At 38.0% G+C, this 14,641-nt stretch overlaps 1 protein-coding gene across 12 annotated transcripts in view; it reads left to right on the top strand.

The window, feature by feature from the left end:
* The window catches only part of RABGAP1L (RAB GTPase activating protein 1 like), a 759,437-nt gene that overhangs the window by 153,876 nt on the left and 590,920 nt on the right, over positions 1-14,641 (top strand). For all 12 annotated transcript variants that reach the window (XM_042975849.1, XM_042975851.1, XM_042975848.1 and 9 more), the window contains one exon: positions 10,897-11,038. In XM_042975849.1, the coding sequence (XP_042831783.1) occupies positions 10,897-11,038 (142 nt within the window). The remainder of the gene's footprint in view (positions 1-10,896; positions 11,039-14,641) is intronic.

Consider the following 14,641-nt stretch of genomic DNA (forward strand, 5'->3'; position numbering starts at 1 on the left):
AAAACTAAAAGTTGTGTGCTGTGGGGTTGGGGATTTGTTGCACAGAAGTTTTCTGGAGGTTGTTACATGACCTAGTGTTAATCCAATCGATCTGTGATCAACTGATCTTACCACAGGAGTCTTCTTAAAGTGGTGAGTACTCTAATAACCTTTAAATGCTTGACCTGTACCCACCGATTTTTGTGGCCTTTTGCCTCCAATATCGCACTAGCAATAACCTTTATTTACACAAAACGACAAACAAACATGTACCTTAATATGGTAGCTGTACTGTGTCTTGGCCACAGGAAGGCCCTGTGCACACCACTGACAATTCCTGTGGAGCCCTGCTGCCGTTTTCTCCCCAGGGAATTGTGGTCTGAAAGGCTGGGGTCTTGGTTCTGGGCACATCCTTCTGCCAGCTTATTTGGGCCCTGGGCAAAATTGGCATCTCTACTGGGCTCTAGGCAGAACTGCCAGCTCAGTTGGGCTTTGGCCATAACTGTCTGCTGGCTCAAGCTGACCTCCTAAAGGAAAGCCAATCAGATTAGGAGCTTGAGTGCAGACAAAAAGACAGAGCTCAGACTAGAGTTTGCTTACCCATAGGCCTCGAAAATGATGAGAAAGACAGTGAACTCACAGTGATTGCAGGTACCATACCCGTGTTTCTCATTATCCCTGAAAGCTGTCGGAATTTTACTTCAGATCCTACCACTGCCACCAAATCTGTTAAATAGTAAAATTCAACCAAGCAAATATGAAGATCTCAAATATAAACAATTCATGAATTGGGCAGCACCCAATCTAGCGAGTTGAGTGCTCCAAAGAGTTGTATGAAATGGAAGATTTTTATAGAAGGAGGGTGGGGCAAGAAAGTCATTAGCAAAGGAAAAGGATTGGTCCAGATGAGGCTGCTTTCTAGGGGAAAAGCAAGGTTTTTTTTTTTTTTTTTTTTTATCATGCAGGTTACCTTAACTTTCTTTGTGGGGTAGAGAGGACCCAGGTGGCTCACTCACTGGTATGGATTGAAAAATTTCTGATTAACCAGTCAATGCTACATTTCTGGAGAAGTTTGAAACTGCAGGTATTTATGTATTAAGTACTGGTTTGGGAACTTGGTCTAAATGACACCATTTTGGGCCTCTGGTTTTTGTTTTAACAGTTTAAAAACCCAAAAGGAAAATTTTCTTTTGAAGATGCATGTTGATTTAAACCTATTTAAATCAAAGTATAATAAATTAGTATAACCAAGAGTAAGTTTGTGAGGTAGTGTATAGTAACTAACTTACTGTGGAAATTATTTCACAATATATCATATGTAGTATATCAAATCATTATGTTGTACACCTTAAACTTATACAATGTTGTATGTCAATTATAGCTCAGTAAAACTGGAAAAAAGTAAGCATAACTGAAAAAGAAGAATAACTGTTCTAATTGCAGAAGGATGAAAATTAACAAGGTTTGGAGTACTTTCAGTGGTTGTGGGAAAATAAAAATCTGTAGAAGGCAAATGGTTTACTAACTTAACACTTTTGTGTAGAACTGACTTTCTTTACCTTCAGTTGTATAGAATCAAATAGAAGCTGCTTGCAAGTTGTAAATATGTTTTTTCCACATTATTATATATATCTGTAGCTTAGTGAGCTTATCTGATTGTTATATGATTTTTTAAACATAGACATTTTTGTTAAAACAAGAGTTCTTATAGGCAGTGCTTCACAATTTAGCTTTTCAGCAGAATCAGTTGTGGCTCTACAAAAACCCCCATTCCCAGACCCTATCCTAAAGATTCTGAATACAGATATGAGCATATCGTCCTTTGCATTTGATGATAGTGTACCATTAAGCACAATTAGAGTTTATTTGCATAACTGTGATGAATCTTTGTAACGTGTGTTAGTCAACCACATTTATTGAGCAGCTACCATGTATTTACATGTTTCAAAGTGCTGTAATTAATTCTAACTTGAGCCAGATAATTTATTTTATAAATACAGACAGATTGATTTTTAGTTATCTAAAAATATGTGAATATTGGAAATAAATGTATTTTTTATTAAAAAAAATCTCATTTTTAATGTTTAGGTCTACATGAGATTATAGTAGTAGAGAAAATTATGCTTATATAGGAAACTAAGTGCAGATGAAATATTTTACCACTGTTGTAACACTTATCCACAACAACAAAGTTGAGTAGTTGTGATTGAGACCATATGGCTTGCAAAGCTTAAAATATTTCCTATCTAGCTTTTTATAGAAAAAGCTTGTCAACTCCTGACATGGACTTACATTGTTTGTAAATAAGAACAGTTTTACTTCTTCTTTTCCAATCTGTGTGCCTATTCTTTCTTTTTCTTGCTTTATTGCACTAGCTAGGACTTCCATGTGATGTTGAATGGGAATGTTGACAGTGTATGTCCTTGTCGTGTTCTCAATCTCAGAAGGAAAGCATTCAGTCTTTTACCATTAAGTGTGATGTTGGTTGTAGGTTTATCATAGATACTGTTTATCAGGTTGAGAAAATTCCCTTGTATTCTTGGTTTACTTAAAGTCTTTAACATGAATGAATGAATGCTGAATTTTCTCAAATGCCTTTATCAGTTTATCATTTGGTGTTTCTTCTTTAGTCTGAAAACAGGGTGGATTATGTTGATTTCTGTCAATGTTGAACTATTGTGGCATTTCCCAGATAAACCCCCACTGGTTGTGTGGGTATATGACATATATCCATATGTATAAACTAGGTTGCCGGATTTATTTGCTAATATTTGACTGAGGATTTTTTTTGTCTATTTTTATGAGGGATATTGGTCTTTTTTTTCTTTTCTTCTTGTAATACCTTCTTTAGTTTTGGTATCAGAGAAATGGCCGTGTACAGTGAGTTGGGAATCCCTTTTTTATATTTCCTTAAAGAATTTTTTTTATAGCATTGGTATTATATCTTTGTTAAAATTTTTTAAATGTTTATTCATTTTTTGAGAGACAGAGACAGAGAGTGAATGGGGGAGGGGCAGAGAGAGAGGGTGACACAGAATCTGAAGCAGGCTCCAGGCTCTGAACTGACAGCACAGAGCCTCAAGTGGGGCTCAAACTCAGGGGCTGTGAGATCATGACCTGAACTGAAGTTGGATGCGCAACTGACTAAGCCACCCAGGTGCTCTAATTTTGACTCAATTTTGGGGAAAGGAGTAAGGTCTGTGTCTGTATTCCTTATATTCTGGCATGGATGTCCAGTGTTTCTGTACCAATTGTTAAAAAGGCTGTCTTTTCTCCATTGTATTGCTTTTGCTCCTTTGTTAAAGATTGTCCGACTATATATGTATGAGTCTATTTCTGTGCTCTCTATTTTGTTCTGTTGATCTATTTATCTGTTCTTTTGCCAGTAACATACTATCTTGATTACTTTCTCTTTTTTTTTTTTTTTATGAAATTTATTGTCAAATTGGTTTCCATACAACACCCGGTGCTCATCACAAAAGGTGCCCTCCTCAATGCCCATCACCCACCCTCCCCTCCCTCCCACCCCCCATCAACCCTCAGTTTATTCTCAGTTTTTAAGAGTCTCTTATGCTTTGGCTCTCTCCCTCTCTAACCTCTTTTTTTTTTTCTTCCCCTTCCTCATGGACTTCTGTTAAGTTTCTCAGGATCCACATAAGAGTGAAAACATATGGTATCTGTCTTTCTCTGTATGACTTATTTCACTTAGCCTAACACTCTCCCGCTCCATCCACGTTGCTATAAAAGGCCATATTTCATTCTTTCTAATTGCCAGGTAGTATTCCATTGTGTATATAAACCACAATTTCTTTATCCATTCGTCAGTTGATGAACATTTAGGCTCTTTCCATAATTTGGCTATTGTTGAAAGTGCTGCTATAAACATTGGGGTCCAAGTGCCCCTATGCATCAGCATTCCTGTATCCCTTGGATAAATTCCTAGCAGTGCTATTGCTGGGTCATAGGGTAGATCTATTTTTAATTTTTTGAGGAACCTCCACACTGTTTTCCAGAGCGGCTGCATTCCCAAGAGGGTTTGCATTCCCAAGTTTGCATTCCCAAGAGGGTTCCCGTTTCTCCACATCCTCTCCAGCATCTATAGTCTCCTGATTTGTTCATTTTGGCCACTCTGACTGGCGTGAGGTGGTATCTGAGTGTGGTTTTGATTTGTATTTCCCTGATGAGGAGTGATGTTGAACATCTTTTCATGTGCCTGTTGGCCATCTGGATGTCTTCTTTAGAGAAGTGTCTATTCATGTTTTCTGCCCATTTCTTCACTGGATTATTTGTTTTTTGGGTGTGGAGTTTGGTGAGCTCTTTATAGATTTTGGATACTAGCTCTTTGTCCAGTATGTCATTTGCAAATATCTTTTCCCATTCCGTTGGTTGCCTTTTAGTTTTGTTGATTGTTTCCTTTGCTGTGCAGAAGCTTTTTATCTTCATCAGGTCCCAATAGTTCATTTTTGCTTTTAATTCCCTTGCCTTTGGGGATGTATCAAGTAAGAATTGCTGTGGCTGAGGTCAGAGAGGTCTTTTTCTGCTTTCTCCTCTAGGGTTTTGATGGTTTCCTGTCTCACATTCAGGTCCTTTATCCATTTTGAGTTTATTTTTGTGAATGGTGTAAGAAAGTGATCTAGTTTCAATCTTCTGCATGTTGCTGTCCAGTTCTCCCAGCACCATTTGTTAAAGAGACTGTCTTTTTTCCATTGGATATTCTTTCCTGCTTTGTCAAAGATGAGTTGGCCATACGTTTGTGGGTCTAGTTCTGGGGTTTCTATTCTATTCCATCGGTCTATGTGTCTGTTTTTGTGCCAATACCATGCTGTCTTGATGATTACAGCTTTGTAGTAGAGGCTAAAGTCTGGGATTGTGATGCCTCCCGCTTTGGTCTTCTTCTTCAAAATTACTTTGGCTATTCGGGGCCTTTTGTGGTTCCATATGAATTTTAGGATTGCTTGTTCTAGCTTCGAGAAGAATGCTGGTGCAATTTTGATTGGGATTGCATTGAATATGTAGATAATTTGGGTAGTATTGACATTTTGACAATATTTATTCTTCTAATCCATGAGCACGGAATGTTTTCCCATTTCTTTATATCTTCTTCAATTTCCTTCATAAGCTTTCTATAGTTTTCAGCATACAGATGTTTTATATCTTTGGTTAGGTTTATTCCTAGGTATTTTATGCTTCTTGGTGCAATTGTGAATGGGATCAGTTTCTTTATTTGTCTTTCTGTTGCTTCATTGTTAGTGTATAAGAATGCAACTGATTTCTGTACATTGATTTTGTATCCTGCGACTTTGCTGAATTCCTGTATCAGTTCTAGCAGACTTTTGGTGGAGTCTGTTGGGTTTTCCATGTATAATATCATGTCATCTGCAAAAAGTGAAAGCTTAACTTCATCATTGCCACTTTTGATGCCTTTGATTTCCTTTTGTTGTCTGATTGCTGATGCTAGCACTTCCAACACTATGTTAAACAACAGCGGTGAGAGTGGACATCCCTGTCACGTTCCTGATCTGAGGGGGAGAGCTCTCAGTTTTTCCCCAATGAAGTTGATATTAGCTATGGGCTTTTTATGTATGGCTTTTATGATGTTTAACTATGTTCCTTCTATGCCGACTTTCTGGAGGGTTTTTATTAAGAAAGGATGCTGAATTTTGTCAAAGGCCTTTTCTGCATCGATGGACAGGATCATATGGTTCTTCTCTTTTCTTTTATTAATGTGATGTATCACATTGATTGATTTGCGAATGTTGAACCAGCCCTGCATCCCAAGAATGAATCCCACTTGATCATGGTGAATAATTCTTTTTATATGCTGTTGAATTCGATTTGCTGGTATCTTATTGAGAATTTTTGCATCCATATTCATCAGGGATATTGGCCTGTAGTTCTCTTTTTTTTACTGGGTCTCTGTCTGGTTTAGGAATCAAAGTAATGCTGGCTTCATAGAATGAGTCTGGAAGTTTTCCTTCCCTTTCTATTTTTTGGAACAGCTTGAGAAGGATAGGTATTATCTCTGCTTTAAATGTCTGGTAGAATTCCCCTGGGAAGCCATCTGGTCCTGGACTCTTATTTGTTGGGAGATTTTTGATGACTGATTCAATTTCTTCGCTGGTTATGGGTCTGTTCAAGCTTTCTATTTCTTCCTGTTTGAGTTTTGGAAGTGTGTGGGTGTTTAGGAATCTGTCCATTTCTTCCAGGTTGTCCAGTTTGTTGGCATATAATTTTTCATAGTATTCCCTGATAATTGCTTGTATCTCTGAGGGATTGGTTGTAATAATTCCATCTTCATTCATGATATTATCTATTTGGGTCATCTCCCTTTTCTTTTTGAGAAGCCTGGCTAGAGGTTTGTCAATTTTGTTTATTTTTCCAAAAAACCAACTCTTGGTTTCATTGATCTGCTCTACAGTTTTTTTAGATTCTATATTGTTTATTTCTGCTCTGATCTTTATTATTTCTCTTCTTCTGCTGGGTTTGGGGTGTCTTTGCTGTTCTGCTTCTATTTCCTTTAGGTGTGCTGTTAGATTTTGTATTATTTGGGATTTTTTTGTTTCTTGAGATAGGTGTGGGTTGCAATGTATTTTCCTCTCAGGACTGCCTTCACTGCATCCCAAAGCGTTTGGATTATTGTATTTTCATTTTCATTTGTTTCCATATATTTTTTAACTTCTTCTCTAACTGCCTGGTTGATCCATTCATTCTTTAGTAGGGTGTTCTTTAACCTCCATGCTTTTGGAGGCTTTCCAGACTTTTTCCTGTGATTGATTTCAAGCTTCATAGTATTGTGGTCTGAAAGTATGCATGGTATGATCTCAATTCTTCTATACTTATGAAGGGCTGTTTTGTGACCCAGTATATAATCTGTCTTGGAGAATGTTCCATGTGCACTCGAGAAGAAAGTATATCTGTTGCTTTGGGATGCAGAGTTCTAAATATATCTGTCAAGTCCATCTGATCCAATGTATCATTCAGGGCCCTTGTTTCTTTATTGATCCTGTGTCTAGATGATCTATCCATTTCTGTAAGTGGAGTATGAAAGTCCCCTGCAATTACCACATTCTTATCATTATCAATAAGGTTGCTTGTGTTTGTGATTAATTGTTTTATATATTTGGGGGCTTCCATATTTGGTGCATAGACATGTATAATTGTTAGCTCTTCCCAATGGATAGACCCTGTAATTATTATACAATGCCCTTCTTCATCTCTTGTTACAGCCTTTAATTTAAAGCCTAGTTTGTCTGATATAAGTATGGCTACTCCAGCTTTCTTTTGACTTCCAGTAGCATGCTAGATAGTTCTCCATCCCCTCACTTTCAATCTGAAGGTGTCCTCAGATCTAAAATGAGTCTCTTGTAGACAGCAAATAGATGGGTCTTGTTTTTTTATCCATTCTGATACCCTATGTCTGTTCGTTGGCACATTTAGTCCATTTACATTCAATGTTATTATAGAAAGATACGGGTTTAGCCTCATTGTGTTATCTGTAGGTTTCATGCTTGTAGTGATGTCTCTGGTACTTTGTCTCTTAGGATCCCCCTTAGGATCTCTTGTAGGGGCTGGTTTAGTGGTGATTAAATCCTTCAGTTTTTGTTTTTTTTGGAAGACCTTTGTCTCTCCTTCTGTTCTAAATGACAGACTTGCTGGATAAAGGATTCTCGGCTGCATGGTTTTTCTGTTCATCATACTGAAGATTTCCTGCCATTCCTTTCTGGTCTGCCAAGTTTCAGTAGATAGATCCATCACTTGTCTTATCGGTCTCCCTTTTTATGTTAGAGTACGTTTATCCCTAGCTGCTTTCAGTATTTTCTCTTTATCCTGTATTTTGCCAGTTTCACTATGATATGTCGTGCAGAAGATCAATTCAAGCTACATCTGAAGGGAGTTCTCTGTGCCTCTTGGATTTCAATGCCTTTTTCCTTCCCCAGATCCGGGAAGTTCTCAGCTATGATCTCTTCAAGTACACCTTCAGCACCTCTCTCTTCTTCCTCTGGAATCTCAATTATGCGTATATTATTGTGTTTTATCGCATCACTTAGTTCTCTAATTCTCCCCTCATACTCGTGGATTTTTTTATCTCTCTTTTTCTCAGCTTCCTTTTTTTCCATAATTTTATCTTCTAATTCACCTATTCTCTCCTCTGCCTCTTGGCATCCGGACTGTGGTTGCTTCCATTTTATTTTGCGGCTCATTTATAGCATTTTTTTTTAGCTCCTCCTGTTTCTTAGTCCCTTGATCTTTGTAGCAATAGATTCTCTGCTGTCCTGTATACTTTTTTGAAGCCCAGCGATTAATTTTATGACTATTATTTTAAATTCATTTTCTGTTATATTGTTTAAATCGTTTTCGACCCAGAATATATTGTTTAATCGTTCGTTAGCTCTCGCTACTTTCTGGAGTTTCTTTTGAGGAAAATTCTTCCATTTTGTCATTTTGGATAGTCCCTGGAGTGGCGCGGAGCTGCAGGGCTCTTCTTCTGTGCTGTCTGGAGTAACTTGTGTTGGTGGGCGGGGCCACAGTCAGACCTGATGTCTGCCCACAGCCCACTTCTGGGGCCACAGTCAGACTGGTGTGTACCTTATCTTCCCCTCTCCCAGGGGCAGGACTCACTGTGGAGTGGTGTGGCCCCTGTCTGGGCTACTTGCACACTGCCAGGCTTGTGGTGTTGCTTCTATGGGATCTGGCGTATTAGCCTGGGTGGATCTGCAAGGTGCACAGGGGCGGGAGGGGCAGGCTCAGCTCGCTTTGCCAGTGGCCCGCTTTGGGAGGGGTCCTGAGGCACCGGGAGGGAGGCAGACCTGTTGGAGGGATGGATCCACAGAAGCACAGCGTTGGGTGTTTGTGGTGCAAGCAAGATCCCTGACGGGAACTGGTTCCCTTTTGGATTTTGGCTGGGGGATGGGTGAGGGAGATGGCGCTTTCCAGTGCCTTTGTTCCCCACCAAGCTGAGCTCTGTCCTCCAGGGCTCAACAACTCTCCCTTCCATTGTCCTCTAGCCCTCCCGCTCTCCAAGCAGAGCTGTTGACTTATAACATTCCAGATGTTAAGTCCTACTGGCTGTGAGAACTCACACAGTCCAGCCCCTCCGCTTTTGCAAGGCAGACTCAGGGGCTCTGCCTTGCTGGGTGGGCTGGCTGCCCCTCCACTGCCCCAGCTCCCTCCACCAGTCCATGTAGCGCACACCGCCTCTCCGCCCTTCCTACCCTCTTCCGTGGGCCTCTTGCTATGCTTGGCTCCCGAGAGTCCGTTCTGCTAGTCTTCTGGCAGCTTTCTGGGTTATTTAGGCAGATGTGGGTGGAATCTAAGTGATCAGCAGGACACAGTGAGCCCAGCATCCTGCTAGGCCGCCGTCATCTTCCTAACTTCGATTACTTTCTCTTTATAGTAAGTCAGGTAATGTCAGTCCCCAGATTTTGTTCTTCAGTATTGTATCGATTATTCTGGGTCTTTTGCCTCTTTCTGTAAACTTTAGAATTAGTTTTTGACGTCCACAGGGCATCTTTCTGGGATTTGGATTGGGATTGCATTGAATCTGTAGATCAAGTTGGGAGGAACTGAGAGCAACATTGAGTCTTCCTATACACAAACATGGACTATCTCTCCGTTTCTTTAGTTCTTCTTTGATATCTTACATCACAGTTTCCTAGCTTTTCCTCATATACATCTTGTATATAAATGTATATATATAAATGTGTATATATACATATGTATATAAATGTGTATATATACATATATATAAATGTGTATATATATAAATGCATAAATATATATAAATGTATATATAAAAATGTATATATATAAATGTGTATAAATGTAAATTCTGCCTTTGTTATATGTAGTGGTCTGTAAATGTTAGATCCTGTTGTTGCTGTTCAATTCTATAACCTTGATGTATTTTTGTCTACTTTTTTTATTGTGAGAGGAATGTGAAGTCTCTAATTGTAAATGTGGGTTTGTCCATCTCCTTTCATTTCCATCAATTCTTTTTTTTTTTTTAAGATTTTATTTATTCGAGTAATCTCCACAAACAGTGTGGGGCTCGAATTTATAATCCCAATATCAAGAGTTGCACACTCTTCCAACTGAGAGTTGGAGTGCCCCCATCCCATCTTTATATATTTGAGACCCAGTTGTTAGGTGAATTTACTTATAAGATGCTTTGGTGTTCTTGTTAAATTGATTCTTTTAACATTGGTCAATCACCTTCTTTATTCCTAGTGACTTTTTTCTTGTGTGGTAGTCTATCTTATATTGATATGGTCTCTTCTGTTTTCTTCTTAGTGTTTTCATGGTATATCTTCTTCCCCCATTTTAACTTACGTACATTACATTTAAAGTTTTTCTTTTTTTTTTTTTTAGATAGAATGCAATTGTGTCAATTGTCAATCTGACAGTCTTTGTCTTTTAATTGGTATGTTTAGGCCATTTATGTTTAATATAGTTATAGATATATTTGAATTTAGGTCTACCATTTTATTATTTTCTGTTTTTCATTTCTTTCTCTTTTCACCATTTATAAGGTAAAAACTATCTACTTCCCTGAATTACTTGATAGATGTAACTGATACCCCTTTATCTCAGTGTGAGCCAGTCAGTCCTAGAAATCTAGTATTACTTACCTATCTGCCCTAGAGTCTGTGGTATTTTAGGATTTCTTTTGTTAAATAGAAAATTTCTCCCAATATGGTTATTAGGTTTCATTGGTTAAAATAATACTGGAAGAATAATGCATTTAGAATATCATGCGGAGAACAACACACTTGAAAAATTTGTACTTCAGTCTTGGTGTAGATCAAACATGACATGCTCTTCCTAATTTCAGGTCTTTTTGATGAACCATTGAATTACTATCTTTCAGTCTTTCCTTCAAATTTCTAATATTGAAACACATGTTTGTATCTTTCTCAGTATGAGGGAAAAGGCCATACCAATGCTGGAGATGCAATATATGAGGTAGTAAGTCTGCAGCGACAGTCTGAGAAGGAGGAACCGGTAACTCCCACTAGTGGAGGGGGTCCCATGTCACCACAGGAGGATGAAGCAGAAGAGGGTAAGAAGTGAAACTTATTCAGTTGTCTTTCTATATATAGCTGCTTTATTTATAACCCTCACAGGTGTGTGGGTGTGTGTGTGTGTGTGTGTGTGTGTGTGTGTGTGTGTGAGAGAGAGAGAGAGAGAGAGAGAGAGAGAGAGAGAGAAGGGGGGATGGAGAGAAAGAATGCTGATTTTTCCTAGTTTTTGCTACTCTTAGGCTAGATTCTGCTAGATGCAGAAGAGATTTTGATTCTTCAGTTTCTCGGTTGCATAGTCCCTGGCTCCACTTACGTAACTATTTAAATTGACAGCCTCACTTTGCTATTTTGCTTCCTATTTCGTTTCAAATATTTAAAAAAAATTTTTTTTAATGTTCATTTTTGAGAGATACAGAGATAGAATGAGAGTGGGTTAGGGGCAGAGAGAGGGGGAGACACAGAATCGGAAGCAGGCTCCAGGCTCTGAGTTGTCAGCACAGAGCCCGACGCGGGGCTTGAACTCACGAGCTGTGAGATCATGACCTGAGCCGAAGTTGGACGCTCAACTGACTGAACCACCCAGGCGCCCCTCATTTCAAATATTTTTAAAGTGTTTAATGAGAAGTTTCAACTTCTCTCAAGTGTTTTTAGAATTTTAGTGATATGTCATGTCCTATACTCATTTGATATTATTTAATTCTGACTTGTTTTTTGTTGTTGCCTTATCATTTTACCACTCACTTATTTGAAATAGCATGATATCTGTTCTGTTTACTATATGGATGCTGCTGAGAGATGCTGACCAACCCCATAAGAGTCACACTTCATTTGGCTCTGTGCTCAGTCCTCTTTTTATAGAAATTAGAACTAAATGGCAGATCTTTACTTTAAACCCTTAAATTATCTGCTTACAAGCCACCTGGGTGGCTTAGTGAGTTAAGCATCCGACCCTTGATTTCTGCTCAGGTCATGATCTCATGGTTCGCAAGATCGAGCCCTGTGTTGGGCTCTGTGTTGACAGCACAGAGCCTGCTTGAGATTCTCTATCACTCTCTGCTCCTCCTCTACTTGTGTGCACGCGAGTGTGTGTGCACACTCTGTATCTCTCTCTGTCAAAATACATAAATGGACATTTAAAAAATTATTTGCTTACAGGGTAGGATTTGTTAAAAATAATTTCTGAATTGATATCACCTTTGCAAAAAGCATCTTAGAATTTCTTAGTCTTTCTATGAAACTACTACTTGCCATACAAATACTAGTTATTTTTGGTTAATATGTATTGAGTGTTTATTACATGTAAACATTATTCTAAGTGTTTAATAAAACTTTATGAAGGTATAATTTGCATGCAATAGAATGTACCCAGTTTATTTATTTTTTTTAAAGATTTTATTTTTAATCTCTACACCCAACATGGGACTTGAATTTGCAACCTCAAGATCAAGTCACTTGCCCTACTGACCAAGCTAGCCAGGTGCCCCCAATATACCCATTTTAATTGTATAGTTCATTGAATTTTGGCAGATGGGTACATCTGTATAACCATCACCAGAACCATAATATAAAATATTTCTATTACCCCCAGATTTCCTTCACACTCCTTCACAAGTCATCCTTTCTCCTCACCTGTGGTTTCTGGCAACCACCAATCTGTTTTCTGTCCTCCTGTTTTGCCTTTTCTACATCTTCATGTAAGAGGAATCTTAATGTAGTCTATGGTATTTAGCCTCTTTCACATAGCAAATCTTTTGAGATTTATCTGTTGTATCAGTAGTTGGTTCCTTTTTGTTGCTGACTAGTAATTTATTGTAAACATATGCCACAATTTCTTTATCACATCACCAGTTAATGAGCCTTTGGGTTGTTTGTAGCTATTGGCTGTTAGGAATAAAGTTGCTATGGATGTTTGAGTACAAGTCTTTGCTGAGTATATGCTTTCATTTTTCTTGGGTGAATAGCTAGGAGTAGACTTTTGGTAGGAGAAGTCTTATGGTAAGGGTGTATTTAACTTTATAAGAAACCACTAGGCTGTTTTTCAAAGTAGCTGTATCATCCATCCTTAGCAGCATGTGCGTTAGTTGTTCCATATCCTTATCTACATTTGGCATTGTCAATATTTAAAATTTTAGCTGTTCTAGTGGGAGTATAGTGGTATCTTGTGATATTAATTTGAATTTTCCCAACTGACTCATCATGTTGTTCATTTTTTCATATGATATTTGCCATTTGTATATCTTCTTGGTCCAACAGTCTGTTCAGATCTGGTGCCCGTTTTTAAATTGGGTTGTTTGTTTTCTGATTGATTTTTAAGATTTCATTTCTCTATCTCTGTTTATATAGATAAAAGTCCTTCATTAGATAGGTTTTACAAATATTTTGTCCCATTCTGTAGTTTGCCTTTTCATTTTGTGAATAGTGTCTTTTGGAGAGCAAGAGTTTGTTTTATGAAGTTTAACTTGTCAGTTTTTTTCCTTAATGATTTGTCTGTGATCCATTTAAATTTTTATGCTGGAGGTAGTTTAGAGTTCTTTTTTGGGGGGGTGGTTAAAAAACAAAACCACTTATTATCTCTTATGGTTTCTGAAGGTCAGGAATTAGGGAGTGGCTTGTGTGGGCAGTTCTGGCTAAGAGTTTCTTATGAAGAGTTAAGTGTTGTCTGGGGCTGTAATCATCTGAAGACTTAACAGGGTGGGGCAGAAAGGGGCTAATTCATACAATTACCAAAATGATGCTGGTGGTTGGCAAGCAACTTTGCTTCCTCTCCACATAGGCCTCCCCACAAGGGCTGCTTGGGTGTCCTTTCGGGATAATGGCTCCCCAGACAGCAGTCCAGGAGACCAAAGTGGAAACTGCAGTGCCTTTTATATCCTAGCATTGAAGTCATGCAGCATCACTTTCATAGTATTCTCTTGATCACAGAGTTCAGCCCTTACTTCCATTGTGTGACTCCACTATATTCTAGACAAGACTCCCAGGAACATTGTTGTGGTCATCTCCTTCCCAGTCAACACAAAGAGGTAAAGACCAGAGATCATTTGCAGGAGAATTTTGGGCCAGACATAGAAACACATTCTTTTCTGGTAAACAAAAACCACAGGACTGTTTGGGAATGTAATTGAGTTATGTTGCTCAAGAAGAAGAATAAACAGTTGTGACAAGCATCTACCAGAAAGTAATTTGAACTTAAGATTTCAGGTAATGTCTTATAAAAATGCCATTCCCTTTAGAAATAAAAAATATATGGAACTAGAATTGGGAGAGAACAAAAATAATAGAATGACGGTTGCTACTCCATAGGAATACATTATATAATTTAAATAAAAATCCCTTCTATCCACTAATTTAAAAGAAGGACAACTAACATGGATTAAATATCTGCTTTGTAGCACATAACGTATTAGATATTTAATAGATCTAGTTTCATATTTTCTCATATTAGACCTAGAAATAAAGTAAGTATCATCTTTATATAGCATATGAGGAAATTGACTAAAAAAATTGAGGTAAATAATTTGGGGTCAAAGAACTAAAAATAATATACAGAATCCGAACTTATGGTAGTGTCACTCTAAAGTCAATGAATTTTCATGACATACAAAATCAAGGTATTCTTCTTTAAACCACTGAATTGATATAAC

The sequence above is a fragment of the Panthera tigris genome, chromosome F3 (assembly GCF_018350195.1).
Source record: "Panthera tigris isolate Pti1 chromosome F3, P.tigris_Pti1_mat1.1, whole genome shotgun sequence".
Taxonomy (NCBI): Eukaryota; Metazoa; Chordata; class Mammalia; order Carnivora; family Felidae; genus Panthera; species Panthera tigris.